The sequence below is a fragment of the Talpa europaea genome (genome assembly GCF_964194135.1).
Source record: "Talpa europaea genome assembly, chromosome: 3".
Lineage (NCBI taxonomy): Eukaryota > Metazoa > Chordata > Mammalia > Eulipotyphla > Talpidae > Talpa > Talpa europaea.
In genome coordinates, this window is record NC_140069.1 from 11,386,121 (window position 1) to 11,399,387 (window position 13,267).

Consider the following 13,267-nt stretch of genomic DNA (forward strand, 5'->3'; position numbering starts at 1 on the left):
ATTCTGATTTTTTAAGTACATCATTTGCATACCCCACTTGAGAGCTTCTGTGAGTGTTCCTTAAAGCTGAGAAGGCCCAACGCACTTCCCTCTGTCCCAGCAAAAAGCTCAAATATGAGTTGTTCACCTGAGCACAGAACTTTCCGTGACCCAGTCTTGCCTAGGCCCACAGCCCCAGCGAGGTGCTTTGGTAAAATGTATGACTTTCTTCCATAGTTGCTATCCCTGTTTTACCTCCCATGTGAAAAAATGAGAAAGAAGGAAGCAGTTGCCCTCTACTGAACACACTGTCACAAAGATCTTCTCAGGACTTGACCAAAATATCTCCAGATCCTGTCATCTGTTGATGCTGGGCAACTTCAGAGAGAGCCTTAGCCCATGGAGGGACCTGTACCCCAAGACCTCATAGAGTACACAAGCAGACTGTCCTGGCAGGCCCTTCACCCTTCTACCTGCAGGGAAGGCCCACAGCTTCTCATTGAGTTGCTCACTGCTGCATGGGGTGCAGAAATCACACCATAATTATGGAAGATTTCTTTTTTCTTACCATGTTCCAAAATAAAGGGTTGGCATTGCTTTCACCAAGAAGGTACCAGCCCTGAGGGGCCTTTTCTGAAAAGTTGAAACGGTTAGACAGCGACCCTAATAAAAGTAGTTGGGCCATACTGACGAAGTGCATCACTCATGATCGCATGTTGTGAATTATTTTCCTTCAGGAAGAAGAAATCTCAATGCTCGGAGAAATCACTCACCTTCAGACCATATCGGAAGATCTGAAAAGCCTGACCATGGACCCACACAAACTGCCCTCTTCAAGCGAACAGGTAGGAGTTGTGAGTTAAGTGCAGGAGCAAACCAAAGAGATCAGCTAAAGTCTTGAGGGTTCCTGGAGGTTTCATCTCATTTAAAATTATACCTGTCTTTCAATTCTGATATGAAGTGATCGTCCCCACTGGTCTTTATGGAGCCCCAGCTGTGGGGCAGGCACTGTTACCTTTCCAGAGCTCTTTCCATAGACTGCCCAGTTAGTCTTCCCGTTTAGCCCCATGTTATAGAGGAGAATGCTGAGACCCTGGGGTGAAGTCCCTCCACCAGGTTTGCCTAGCCAGGTAGTATTTGCATGGTGATTTAAATGAACCTGCTCAATTCCAGAGCCCATGCTCTCAATCACTATGCTTATCTACTCTTAAGAAACAAACTCAGGAATTTGACGGTGTTTTAGTCATCATTGTGAACCATCCATGCGAAACCTCTCCCCTTCTAATAAAGTAATGTAGGAAGGTCTTGCTCATCTTATTAAAAATGACATTTTTTTATGCTTACTCATTTGGTTCAATGACATAAACACTATGGGAAGTGTTAGTGGCAAGAGATGTATTTGGGAGAATAGCTGACTCATCACATGTTGGTGTTTGCTCTTTGGATAAAATTCTTATCACCGCCTTGGAGAAGCAACTCCAAAGACAAATTTAGAAACTTGTCTTTCCCAGCTTATGAAACGACTTTCATTAGCCTACAGCTTGCATGCATGCATTCACTCATAAAGTGAACACTTATTGAGCACCTACTATGTGAATGAAAAGTAGCTCTTTATGAAAAGGGAGACCGATAGAAAAGTAGTTGTGATAGAATTCGTTGCTCGTGATTCTTTCCTGATTTTAGTCCTGGTCAGATAGGGCAAAAGTGACTCTTACTGGGCTAATATGCCAGGTCAACAAATTTTGAAACCCTTATTGTCTTTGTGGTTCAGTGAGACAAAAATTCTATAAATTTTAGCTTTGGGTATAGACTCTTGTAAATTGTTAATCTATCATTATAAATCTCTGTGTCTTTTGACTCATGTTTAATGGTTTTCTTACCGCTCTCCCCAGATAATTATCTTTTTGCTAATCTTAGAAAAAGCATTGACATTGATGAGTTGGAAGTGCTTCATTTAAAAAAAATTTTTTTTTTTCCCTTTAATCCCTATTTCTTAATGGAGGCCGAATGTTGATGCCGTGGCAGGTGTTAAGATGCCATGGGTAGTGTTTTCCCTCTCAGCACAATGCTTACTCACCTGGCTCTGTTTCCTTAGGTGATTTTGGACTTGAAAGGATCTGATTACAGTTGGTCATACCAGACACCACCCTCTTCCCCCAGTACCACCATGTCCCGCAAGTCAAGTGTCTGCAGGTAAGTGCGGTGGGTCTCTGCACCTGCTTTCAGAGCACCTGTCACCATGCTAATCTGCGTAACAGCCGGTTCTCACCTTTTAGAATGGCTCGTTTTGAAAAGGCAATGGTGGCATCATCAGCTGAAAGAATTCCACAGTGCTTTTGATCTCACTCATTAGGTCTCTGGATTAGTTTTGGGTCAGAAGGAAAACCTCATTAGTTTTTACACTAATGGACATAGTCTGCTCTCTTATAAGTTGCATATTGTAGGAATTTTACCATTTTGTGAATTAGCATTTGCTTTTTCTGTCATTGATTAGGGTGAAAACCACAAAGATTTTTTTAAAAAAGCGAGCCAGAGGTAGACTCTTGTGTAGACTGATCTTACTCACTGTTGCCAGAACAAAGAAAGTAATAGTGACTTTTGCTCTCAACTTATTCCCCCCCTCAACTTCTGTCTCAAAAGTTCATAAAGTAAATGAAATTCTCTTGCTTTATTCACTACTGCTGCTGCAGCTGCTCTGTGAATATCTGTATTCCCTTTTGTCACACACGGTGAATCAATCTGCAACACTGTATTTGAGCAATTTCTGTGAAAAGGCTGACTACAAAGTTTATTCTTGTCCTAAAAGGTGGTGGCATCATCAGGCATCGCTTACCCTTTCTTGGCGCCCTCAACCTGCTGATCTCTTTTCCTTGACTTTGCAAAACCAAGTGAATTTCCACTTCCTGTGACTCAGCATTGAGAGTAACCCACAGGGCTCTCCTGGATCTTTGTATGGCTGGTCTCTGCCCATGGGCTTCATTTCTTACAGTGAGCAGGCAGGCAGCCTTCAGATGCTCCCTGCTGACGTTCTGCAGCCTGAACATCTTGGTTGGCTTCTTGCCATCTTCTGTGTGCCATACACACTTCTGAGTGTGTATGTTGGGGTGTTGTAAGGTAATCAAGAATACTTCATCTCATTATTGTAAAACAAAGCTGTGGGTATCTTTCCTTACTTACAGTTTTAGTTTCAATGGGAAACCATGCTGCCTTGGCAGCATCATGATGAGCTGGAGTGAAGTTCAGTGAGCATTTTGTCTGTGCCCTCTTGTAGTTGATTGGGGAAGAAAGCAGAAATCAGGGTGATTCTTCCCTGCAGTGATCCCTTCAGTACTTCCTAGGTTGTCATTTTAGTGCACAGCAGTCCCTCAGCCCGTCTGAGCTTGCAAAGTTTAACAGGAATCTCTTGCAAGCAGAGGAGCAGAAACCACAAATGTGCAATTCCAGGCGGGGTTGTTTATTTCATCCCTTCAGATGCTCCTACAGCTGCCCGTTGTATATCAACTCTCCTTGTTTGGACCAGGGACTGTGGTTCAGTTTTCTGGTTTGCATAACCTGAGTTGTTATCCAGAGTGTAGAGCATATTTCTTAGGACAGGAAGTGGAATGCAGACAAGCTCCCAGAGGGTGTGTGTCATTTTTCCACATCATTTTTGCTGTTTCTTCTTGGGAGCAAGCAGATTAGCCCCAGTTGCCTGTAGCTGTGAAAAACTGCCTGCCTCCTGCCAGGTGTGCTAACCCCAGCCTGACCGATGTTTTTGATGGGGAGACACCTGTGGTCAGGATTAGACCATTCATTAAAGCATCCACTTTGTTAATAAAAGGTTGAGTTGACACAAACACAGTTGTTGAGCTGGTCTTCTGGTTTATAGTGGTTTTGAAACAGGCTCCCGTAGGGTGAAATCTTGAGGCATTCATTGGCTCCTGCACCCCCAAATCTGGTGGACTGCACATTCCATCGAGGTGACCTTGAAGCTTTTGCTCACAGATGAGTAGATAAAATAGCCCCATTTCTTTTCACGCCTCAGACACCAAGTCTCCTAACTTTGGTGGCAGGTGACATGGCAGCACCTGACTCTTCAGCGTCACAGGCTTCCATTCCAAGGACACTTCCATGGGCCACCAGAGAGCTGAATCCTGCTGGCTGAATTGTTTTCCCTCCTGGCTTATGGGAGAAAACCTTTCGTTTACCAGCTTAACGATTGGGATTTTGAAAGCACGTTTTGTGCTATGCTTTTCGGGGCAGATCACATCACGCTTTTCTCCCGCCCTCCTGCCTCTGCCCCCTCGGTTTCTGCTCCCCTCCTTCCTCGTGCCACCCCTCTTTACCCTCCACGCCTGCGACCTCTGCTTGTGCCCTGCAGCAGCCTGAACAGCGTCAACAGCAGCGACTCCCGGTCCAGCGGCTCCCACTCTCACTCCCCCAGCTCCCACTACCGCTACCGCAGCTCCAACCTGGCCCAGCAGGCGCCCGTGCGGCTCTCCAGCGTGTCCTCCCACGACTCAGGATTCATATCCCAGGACGCCTTCCAGTCCAAGTCACCATCCCCCATGCCGCCAGAGGCCCCCAACCAGGTAAGTGCGCCCTTGATTCCAGGAGCAGCGGCGGCGCCTGGTGTCCTGGCGACCATCGGTGGCTGAAACCCATAAAGCCCTGACCACCATCGGTGGCTGATGGGGACAGACCCCTCTAATGATGACAGAATCCTCTGACAATTTGCTGCCTTTAGCTGGGTTGTTCCCCAAAAGGGAGATACGATAAATTGGGTTGAAGCTCGTCTCCACGGTGGTGGCGGTTGAGTCACCATGTTGATTTGGGGATCTCTCACATGCCAGTTGACAACCCGCTGCTCCCTGGCATCCCTGTAAATGCCCAGGTTAGCATGACACCAGATGAACAGGCACTGGCAGGAGGATGACACACACCTCCTCCTGTCTCTGGTTCCCTCTGAGTGGTAGAGAGTCTGTCATGGGACTCTGCCTCAGAACCTGCCCTTGGCATTCCCTGAACCTTTTATTGATTTCTTGAGAAAGAGAGTGAATCAGCAGAGCCTTTGCTGACAATCCCATTGGCACTTTGCTTCCCGGAGCAGGGGAGGTGTTGATGGATAGGGGGTAGATGGCACCAGACCCTGCCCAGCCCAACACATCAGCTGGAGCAGGAAATAGGAGCTGGGCAGAGCATTGGAGCACCCGTCCCCTGCTCCCCACTCTGTCCTCTTTCTGGTGGTGCCAGGGGTAAAGCAGCACAACTGCCAGTACCCTGTGTGCCCCACAGCACCATCTGCTGGGAAGCATGGTAGCTTCCAGCCTGTCTGCACATTCTGAGGCTGACCACAGCCTTGGGGTCGAGATCCTCTGGGCTCGGTCACATGCCTGTCTTGTGCATCCAGGTGTCCAGTTTGCCTCACAGTCTCTGAATGTCTGCTGTGTGGCAGGCATTCTCCCGGGAGCCTCTGCACTGTTCAGTCCTTCCAGCAACTACGTAGAGTTTTGTCGTGGAAGTAGAGGCTCAGAGGTATAAGTGCCTTGGCTGCAGTGACCTGCAGGCTGGGGACCGAGGACAGCATTGCTGGCATCTGGTCCAGGGCCTTTTCTGCTCTGCCTCTGCTGGAAGGCACCCTTGAGAGAGTTTTGAGCACTTTCTGGTGAGGAAGCACCTGTGATTTGGGGGGGAACCTGGGCCAGAAAGTGCTCATCTGACCTGATGTTGGCAGACCCCAAACCTTTTGGCTCAGCCACTTGCTCCTTTGGCGTGTTCCAGCCATCCCAGGGGACTGTATCCTCGCTCTGCCTCCCTAGGACAGAGAAACTCAATTGTAAGTGGGGGGCCAGGGCTCCTGGGGTCTAACTCTAACATGCTGCTCCCCGCTGGGGTGCTTTGGCTTGCTCTCTGCGGCGCCACCTGTCTGCCCTCGGCCTGTGCAGTACTAACGCACACCTGTGAGTCTTGTAAGCCGTGCCTGCACATGGTTGGCAGAAATGATTTTACATTCACCAAAATTATTCTAACGTGCAGCATAATCTTGTGTGTGTGTTTAATCAACTGACAAATTAACAAAGGACTGTGTACTGACTCCGTTAAAAAAAAAAACGGCTGCGTGCTTCAGCCTCAGACTGTGCATCAGCGATGCCAGTACTTCTGCCTGGTGTGGTGGGATTTACTTCAGTGTAAAGCCAAAGCCCAACATTATGCCAGGCTAGCAACTCTTGAGTAGTCTCAATAAGTTCAGGGATGCTGCAAAATTCAGTAGATTCCGTTTTTAAGAAGAAGTGTATGGCAGCTTATAAGGTAGAGGGGAAAGTTAAGGAAGTTGTACAAATCACGAATGCCATTATTTAGGGCCGGAGAAAGGGAATCCTAAGGGGCAAGATCCCTTCTGTTTCTCCACTGAGTTTTATGGCTGTAAACGAAGGCCAAGTAGCAGAACATGTTCAGAATTTTCCTCCACTCTGCGCCATACAAATTGTGCCTGAAACCATATGACCAAATGTGTCCAGCCGTTGGGATGATGTCTGTATGAGGCTCTCACCCAAAAGCCATTCATTCCATCGAGGCAAGAGGTTCTTTTAGGGACAAAAAAAAGCAGAAGTCAAGAGAAATGTGAACTGCAGTCCTGGGCAGTTGCTTGTTCTTTTTCAAGTTCAACATACTTGAATTAAAGGAACCACAATAAACAGTCTTGGTAAATTATAATAACTTTCAGTTACTGCTGATTAGGCACTGCATAAAGGCACATATATTAAAAAAATCCCATTTCATCTTCATCTGTTGGATATTAGTGACCTAAAATGGGATAAAATACTGCGCTTTCGAGAGGCCAAGCCCATGGTTCCTTGACCGAGAGGTTGCAGAAATGTGTGTTAGCTCCACGCCTTCACACTTCGAGGCTGGGCTGCTAAGGAGATGCTGAGCTGGGCGGCCTGTCCTTACCGCAGCCCTGCAGAGCCCCATGCCCAGCAGCGTGTCTTCGTGGCTCCGTGCTCCTGCAGGCCAAACTAAAGCTCTGTCCCTTTGCAGGGACCTTTCTTTAGTAGGTGAGCAGAAACACTCATCTGGCCTCCTTGACCATGAACTCAGGAACGCTGCTGAGGACATAGCGATAGAAAAGAGTCGGGCTTATTTAAACAAACTGGTGTGAGCCAGACATTGTACTTAACGGTGGAAAACACGAGGAGCAAGAAGCTGGGTGGGCTGGAGGCAGAACCCGGGGTGCGTGGGTGGGGATGCAGTTTACTTGGAAGCAGTGCTCATTGTCACTCATACTTACACATTGGTCCTGGGGCCAGTCCGGGACTAGATACTGGACGTGGAATGGTCCCTGCTCAGGGTCGGAGCATGTGCCCCGGTGGCTGAAGTTTAATAAAGACCCCCACGAAGCACTGTGCTGACCACCCAAACCTCAGGATCTTTCCTCAGGCAGAGAAATTTAAAAACTTGTCTTGTGAAGCTGCAACTTTGAGGCTGAAGTTGCCACCCCCGGGGGCCACCCTGGGGACCCGCAGGCTGCATGCGAGGAAGGGAGGAGAGGCCAGGCATTGCAGCTTTTCTTGGCGGCCTTGCAGCAGAGCCGGGGCAGCCCGCACGCACCCGCTTAACGCCAGCGGAATACCCTTGCCGGGGGGCCCTGTCCAGGCCAGCCCGGGTCCCCACTCCTGGCCTGGAGGGTCTGCAGCCCACAGGGTCTCACGCTTCGTTCCCAGAGTTTGAAAGCAGGGGTAGCTTTGGGAAGAAAAATAACCCTAACTCTCTGCTTCTCTCATCCTTCCCTCTTCTGTGTCTATGTCTCTCTCTGTGCGTGCCCTTCCCTGCCCCCCGCCCTGCCCCATCTCTTATTTTTGATTTATTGTTACTTTTTGGTGGCGTGTGATCTGGATTCTGTCGGTCCCCTCGTGTGGCCCCCCACCCTCACCCCGCTGCAGAACTCATCCAGCTCGGCCTCCTCTGAAGCCTCTGAAACCTGCCAGTCAGTGAGCGAGTGCAGCTCGCCCACCTCGGTCAGCTCAGGCTCCACCATGGGCGCCTGGGCGTCCACGGAGAAGGTGACCGGCTGGGGACGCGTCCAGCAGGCAGCCCCGCCTACCCCCACCCCCCGGGAAGCCCAGTCTCTAGCAGGGCGCCCCCTCTTGGGGACAGAGGGAGGGACAAGGCTGAGGGCTTTTTCTCGCAAGGTGCCTGGCTCCTGGGAGTTCCCTTGGGGCTGCCCGAGGGAGAGGAAGTGGTATGGGGAACTCGGCTGTGTGAAGGCTTCTCCCCACAAGAGTGTTGTGTTTCCCCGCACATCCCCCTGCCTCTCCCAAGTACCCTTCCTGCCGTGGCCTCCTTGTTACCATAACGTTGGACGTGACATTCCACCTGTTCCAGGCTGTGTGCCCTCCTGCCATTTAGTTTGCAGACCACCCTCCCCTTCCTTCCTCCCCCGGCCTTGGAATCTGCTCCTGACCAGTGTGATGATTTGGAAATCTAGAAAGAAAGGATCCGTTGAAGATGGTTTAGGATTTGAAAATCTGCATGATGAGCTAATCAAATCATTCTTGCCATGAAGTTGCGTTGCATCAGTTAAAAATCATTGAAAGCCACAAACCAAGGATGCTGATCCATTTCCAAGCTATTCTGAAAATGCAGCTAAACTATTTCCCTGACTGAATCCTTACTTGGCGTCAATGTGCCTCTGTGCACTGTGGTTCTCCTGCGCCCTGCATCATCCATGAGCAGCAGAGCCCCGATATGGTTTATTGATAACTATTCAGGTCTCCGTCTCCTTTGAATGTCAATGCCATCTTGTATCTCCGCGCTCATCCTGTTGTATTAATTTTTTTTTTCCTTTTCCCCTTTTTTTTTGTTTGTTTTGTTTCCAGTTGTCTAACGGGTTTTCTCACTATAGTTTATCAAGTGAGTCCCATGGGGGGCCCATGGGGGCAAGCCTTTCCCCTCATTGCCTGCCTGCCTCCCGCCTGCTCCCTCGGGTCACCTCTGTCCACCTTCCAGACTACGCTCATTATTACACCATTGGGCCCGGCATGTTCCCGTCATCTCAGATCCCTAGCTGGAAGGTTTGTGTCTCTTCTCCCTCCTCTGCCCTCTCTCCTTACACTCCCTTCTCATTGCCTCTGTGCTCACCCCATTTCTGGCCCACCGTCTTCACCCTGATCCCCCCTCACCTTCTTCCTTTCACACTTTGCCTTCTTCCCCATAACACCTCTCCCTAAGTCGGCGCCCACTGGGGAGAACCAAAAAGCTGCAGGCGTCTCCGAGATAGAACTTTCCATGTGGAGCTGAGTTCGGGGAGGCCTCCTTTAGGAAATACTGGTGAACTCCTGTTGGAGAGTAGAGAGACCCACATGTGGCTCTGTGGGGACCTCAGTTCTAAGTGGAAGGTCCCAGTTTTTCCCTCTGGGGGTCTGGAGGGACTGTTCTCCTTGGCCACGTTCTCCAGATTTTTGGGCCATGGTAGCAGAACCATAACCCAAAGTACGTTTTATAAAACGTATCATATTTTATCTTCTAAATATATGCAGGCTTTACTTGCTTTAATACAAAGCATGTTTTTGAAAGTACTTCCTAGCCAGTCCAGTTGATGCCGGGAGGGGATTCTATTTTGAGAAAGTCCTTCATATGATAAGTTAGAATCCTAGCTGCCAGCATTTTGAGCAAGTCTTGACTTTGTCCCTCCCAGGCAGCGTGCACCCCTCAGACTCCTCAGAATCTCTCTGCTGGCCCAGAGGCCTTCTCTTCCGATGTGAGGACTCAGAAGCCACATGTCCCTTGGGTCCCAGGTTTTGTGCAAGAGGAGTTCAGCCTCAGGGAGAGGGTGACGTTCCTTTAGTGCCCCCTGGTGGCCACTCTACTGAAGTGACGTCATTGGGCTGTTACAGGGAGTCATCAGAAGGGAGGGCCTGGTCCCTGGGGATGTGCAGTGCCTTTAGAACCTTCAGAATCTAAAGACAGTAGGTCCTCTGTCAGGCAGCTGTTCAATAAGAGCCTCTCACAGGCTGGTTGTTGAGGGTTTTTAATTCGGGGGCAGATAATAAGGGAAGGGGTGGTACCCAGGGGGCCCCTAAAGACTTTCCCACTCCCTTCTCTTAGAGTGGAGTGAGGGCAAGGAAGAGGTCTGCTGGCCTCTCCCAGCTGAGCCTCCCCAACCTCTGGGGCAGCTGTGTAGAGGGCTCTGCAAGCCCTGGCTCCTGACCAGCCTTGTTCTACTAGGACTGGGCCAAGCCAGGACCTTACGATCAGCCTCTGGTGAACACCCTCCAGCGCCGTAAAGAGAAGCGGGAGCCGGACCCCAATGGCGGAGGACCCACTGCCACGGGTGGTGTCCCTGCAGCCGCTGAAGAAGCTCAGAGACCACGGAGCATGACCGTATCGGCCGCCGCCAGGGTGAGGCTCTTGCTCACTGTGGCCACTTGGGCCCTTTGGACCTGACCGGTGCCCATGGGTGGCCAGCAGCTGGGGGGGGTTGAGTCAGCCTTGCTCCTGGAGGGACCCAACCCCTCCCCTTCCCCGCAACTTTTTGAAAAGGCCTCTGGGGAAAAACCAGGGGAATAATGTGGGACTCAGACACACAGAATTCTCTAGAGCCTGGGTAGAACCCAAGCAAGTTAATAGCGTCTTGGACCCACAGGCATGTAGTGCTGACAGGAGCAGAATAGGAGTGATACCAGTTTCCCATCTGAGGGGCTCAGGAAGCTCATGGCTTGGGGGGGGGGTCTCTCTCCTCTGACCTGCAGCCTGGGGAGGAGATGGAGGCGTGTGAGGAACTGGCCCTGGCCCTGTCACGGGGCCTCCAGCTGGACACCCAGAGGAGCAGCCGGGACTCACTGCAGTGCTCCAGTGGTTACAGCACACAGACCACCACCCCGTGCTGCTCCGAGGACACCATCCCCTCCCAAGGTATGAGGCAAACTGGGGTTCACAGTTGGATTTCCTGAGGAGTGCCAGGTGAGGGTGCCCCTCCCCATGGGGAGGAGGCAGAAGAGGGAGGAGTCGTTTTTACCTGCTACGTAAGCCCCGGCAAGTCCTGGATGAAAAGCATTTCATCCTCTTGAAATAGTTGGAAGATCTACTTTATAGTAGTCAGGTAGGTGACATCTAAGGGGGTGACCTGGGCTCCACAATTTCCTAGCTTTCCACCATTGGGGTACAAGGTAGTTCCCAGTTTGAACTGAGACAGATAACTTCATTCATGTTTTGGCACTTTACACTGAACTCTATTTGCCATTTAATCTTCATAACCACTTGTGTGATAAGTATTTTTACCCCCATTTTACATATATGGAAACTGGGGCTCAGTGGTAGTTTGTCTTCATTCACACAAAGTTGTGGAGCTGGAGTTTGAACCTAAGGTCTGTTGACTCTCAAATCCAGGCTTATCCTATTTCAGCCAATGCCTTAATCAGCTTTGCCTCCCTCACGCCCATTACACACACACACACACACACACACACACTCTCTCTCTCTCTCTCTCTCTCTCTCTCTCACACTTTCACACACACTCTCATACACACTCACACACACTCTTAACCGTAAGAATAGATCTGGGATGGCCGACCAAAATCTCCAAGTGGGTCTCCATGGAGCACCATTTGGCTTCCCGGGGCCATGTCTGGAGATATTTTTGATTCACTCTAGATGGGGTCCTGCTGACATCTGGTAGAGGCCAGGGATGCTGTTGAATACATAGCCCAGCCCCCAACAAAGACTTTATCTGACTCACTGTCTGTAGTGCTGCTGCTCAGAAGTCCTGTCCTCGTCCCCTCCCAGTGACCCCGGGTTTCAGGGAAGTACGCGCATCAGTGCCAGGACCTGTCTTGGTGCTGTGTGGTTAGATCCTCGTCGGCAGCTCCGTTCGGTTGCTGGCCCTCACCTAACCAGTTAATTCCGAGGACATGTCTGCTGGAGGCTCCTCACTCATAGCCAGTTCTGGCCTGGAGGGTCTGTTGAACTGATTTTCTCTTTCCACCCCCTGCTCCTCCCAGAGCTGCTCAGAGGTGGGCTGGCAGCAGCCTGGCAGTTTTCCCTTCTTCCCTCAATGGTGTTTGAGTGTTTCCTTGCGCCCAGTACTGTCCCAGGTGCTCGAGGGACAACAGTGAGTAAAACCAAGCTCTGCCAGTGAGTTCTTCGCCTTGGGGGCCTCAAAGGACAGCACAGAAACCTGGGGGGAGGCTTGGGATGGGACGGGCAAAGTCCCCTGCACAGCAAAATCAAAAAAGTCAAAGCTGCTGCCTTGGAGATTTCTAATCAAATCCTATCATCAGTTTCAGATTACGATTATTTCTCTGTAAGTGGTGACCAGGAAGCAGATCAGCAGGAGTTTGACAAATCCTCCACCATCCCGAGAAACAGCGACATCAGCCAGTCCTACCGGCGGATGTTCCAGACCAAGCGCCCGGCCTCAACTGCTGGCCTCCCCACCACCCTTGGACCTGCTATGGTCACCCCAGGGGTTGCAACCATCCGACGGACCCCGTCCACCAAGCCTTCCGTCCGCCGGGGGACCATCGGAGCTGCTCCGATCCCCATCAAGACGCCCGTGATCCCTGTCAAGACCCCAACCGTCCCAGACCTCCCTGGTGTGTTACCTGCCCCTCCAGATGGGGCAGAGGAGCGGGGTGAGCATAGCCCCGAGTCTCCATCTGTGGGTGAGGGCCCCCAGGGTGTCACCAGCATGCCCTCCTCCATGTGGAGTGGCCAAGCCTCCGTAAACCCTCCTCTTCCAGGCCTGAAGCCAAGCATCCCTGAGGAGCACAGACAGGCGATTCCAGAAAGCGAGGCTGAAGACCAGGAAAGGGATCCCTCAAGTGCCACCGCCTCCCCAGGCCAGATTCCAGAAAGCGACTCTGCAGACCTGAGCCCCAGGGAGACCCCGCAAGGAGAAGACATGCTGAACGCCATCCGAAGGGGCGTGAAACTGAAGAAGACCGTGACGAATGACCGCTCAGCCCCTCGCTTCTCCTAGGCTCTCCGAGGCACGCAGGAGATGCTGCCGGCGGGGAACAAACTGTTTCATTAATAAAACCTGATTCGTCTCGATCCATTCCAATCTATAATCACACGAGATTTTGTAGGCCAACTGAGAATACAGCTCTTTTGAATTACTCAACACCTTTAGATAAGAATTAAAAGCTACATGTAACTGACATAATCCTGATCTTTTAATTTGTAAATATTGTTTTCTTTCTGCACATTTTAATCTTAGTTTCCCTCTTGATTTTTCTGAAGGTGCCAAATTCCATTTAACTTTTTTACAAGTCTTTGTAAAATTTTAAATGCAAGGGGTGGGGGGTTGGGA

General features: G+C 50.5%; 1 protein-coding gene across 17 annotated transcripts in view; it reads left to right on the plus strand.

Moving 5' to 3' along the window:
* MTSS1 (MTSS I-BAR domain containing 1) overlaps positions 1-12,934 on the plus strand; it is a gene marked incomplete at both ends in the record, with an annotated part of 132,027 nt that extends 119,093 nt beyond the window's left edge. For 2 of the 17 annotated variants that reach the window (XM_084230310.1, XM_084230298.1), the window contains 7 exons: positions 717-824; positions 2,075-2,172; positions 4,340-4,550; positions 7,899-8,018; positions 10,183-10,356; positions 10,707-10,869; positions 12,234-12,934. In XM_084230310.1, coding sequence (XP_084086436.1) covers positions 717-824; positions 2,075-2,172; positions 4,340-4,550; positions 7,899-8,018; positions 10,183-10,356; positions 10,707-10,869; positions 12,234-12,934 — 1,575 coding nt within the window. Of the gene's footprint in view, positions 1-716; positions 825-2,074; positions 2,173-4,339; positions 4,551-7,898; positions 8,019-8,834; positions 9,030-10,182; positions 10,357-10,706; positions 10,894-12,233 lie in introns of all 17 variants that reach the window. The other 15 variants (XM_084230306.1, XM_084230308.1, XM_084230311.1 and 12 more) reach the window with 12 other exon arrangements.
* Between the last annotated feature and the right edge of the window lie 333 nt (positions 12,935-13,267).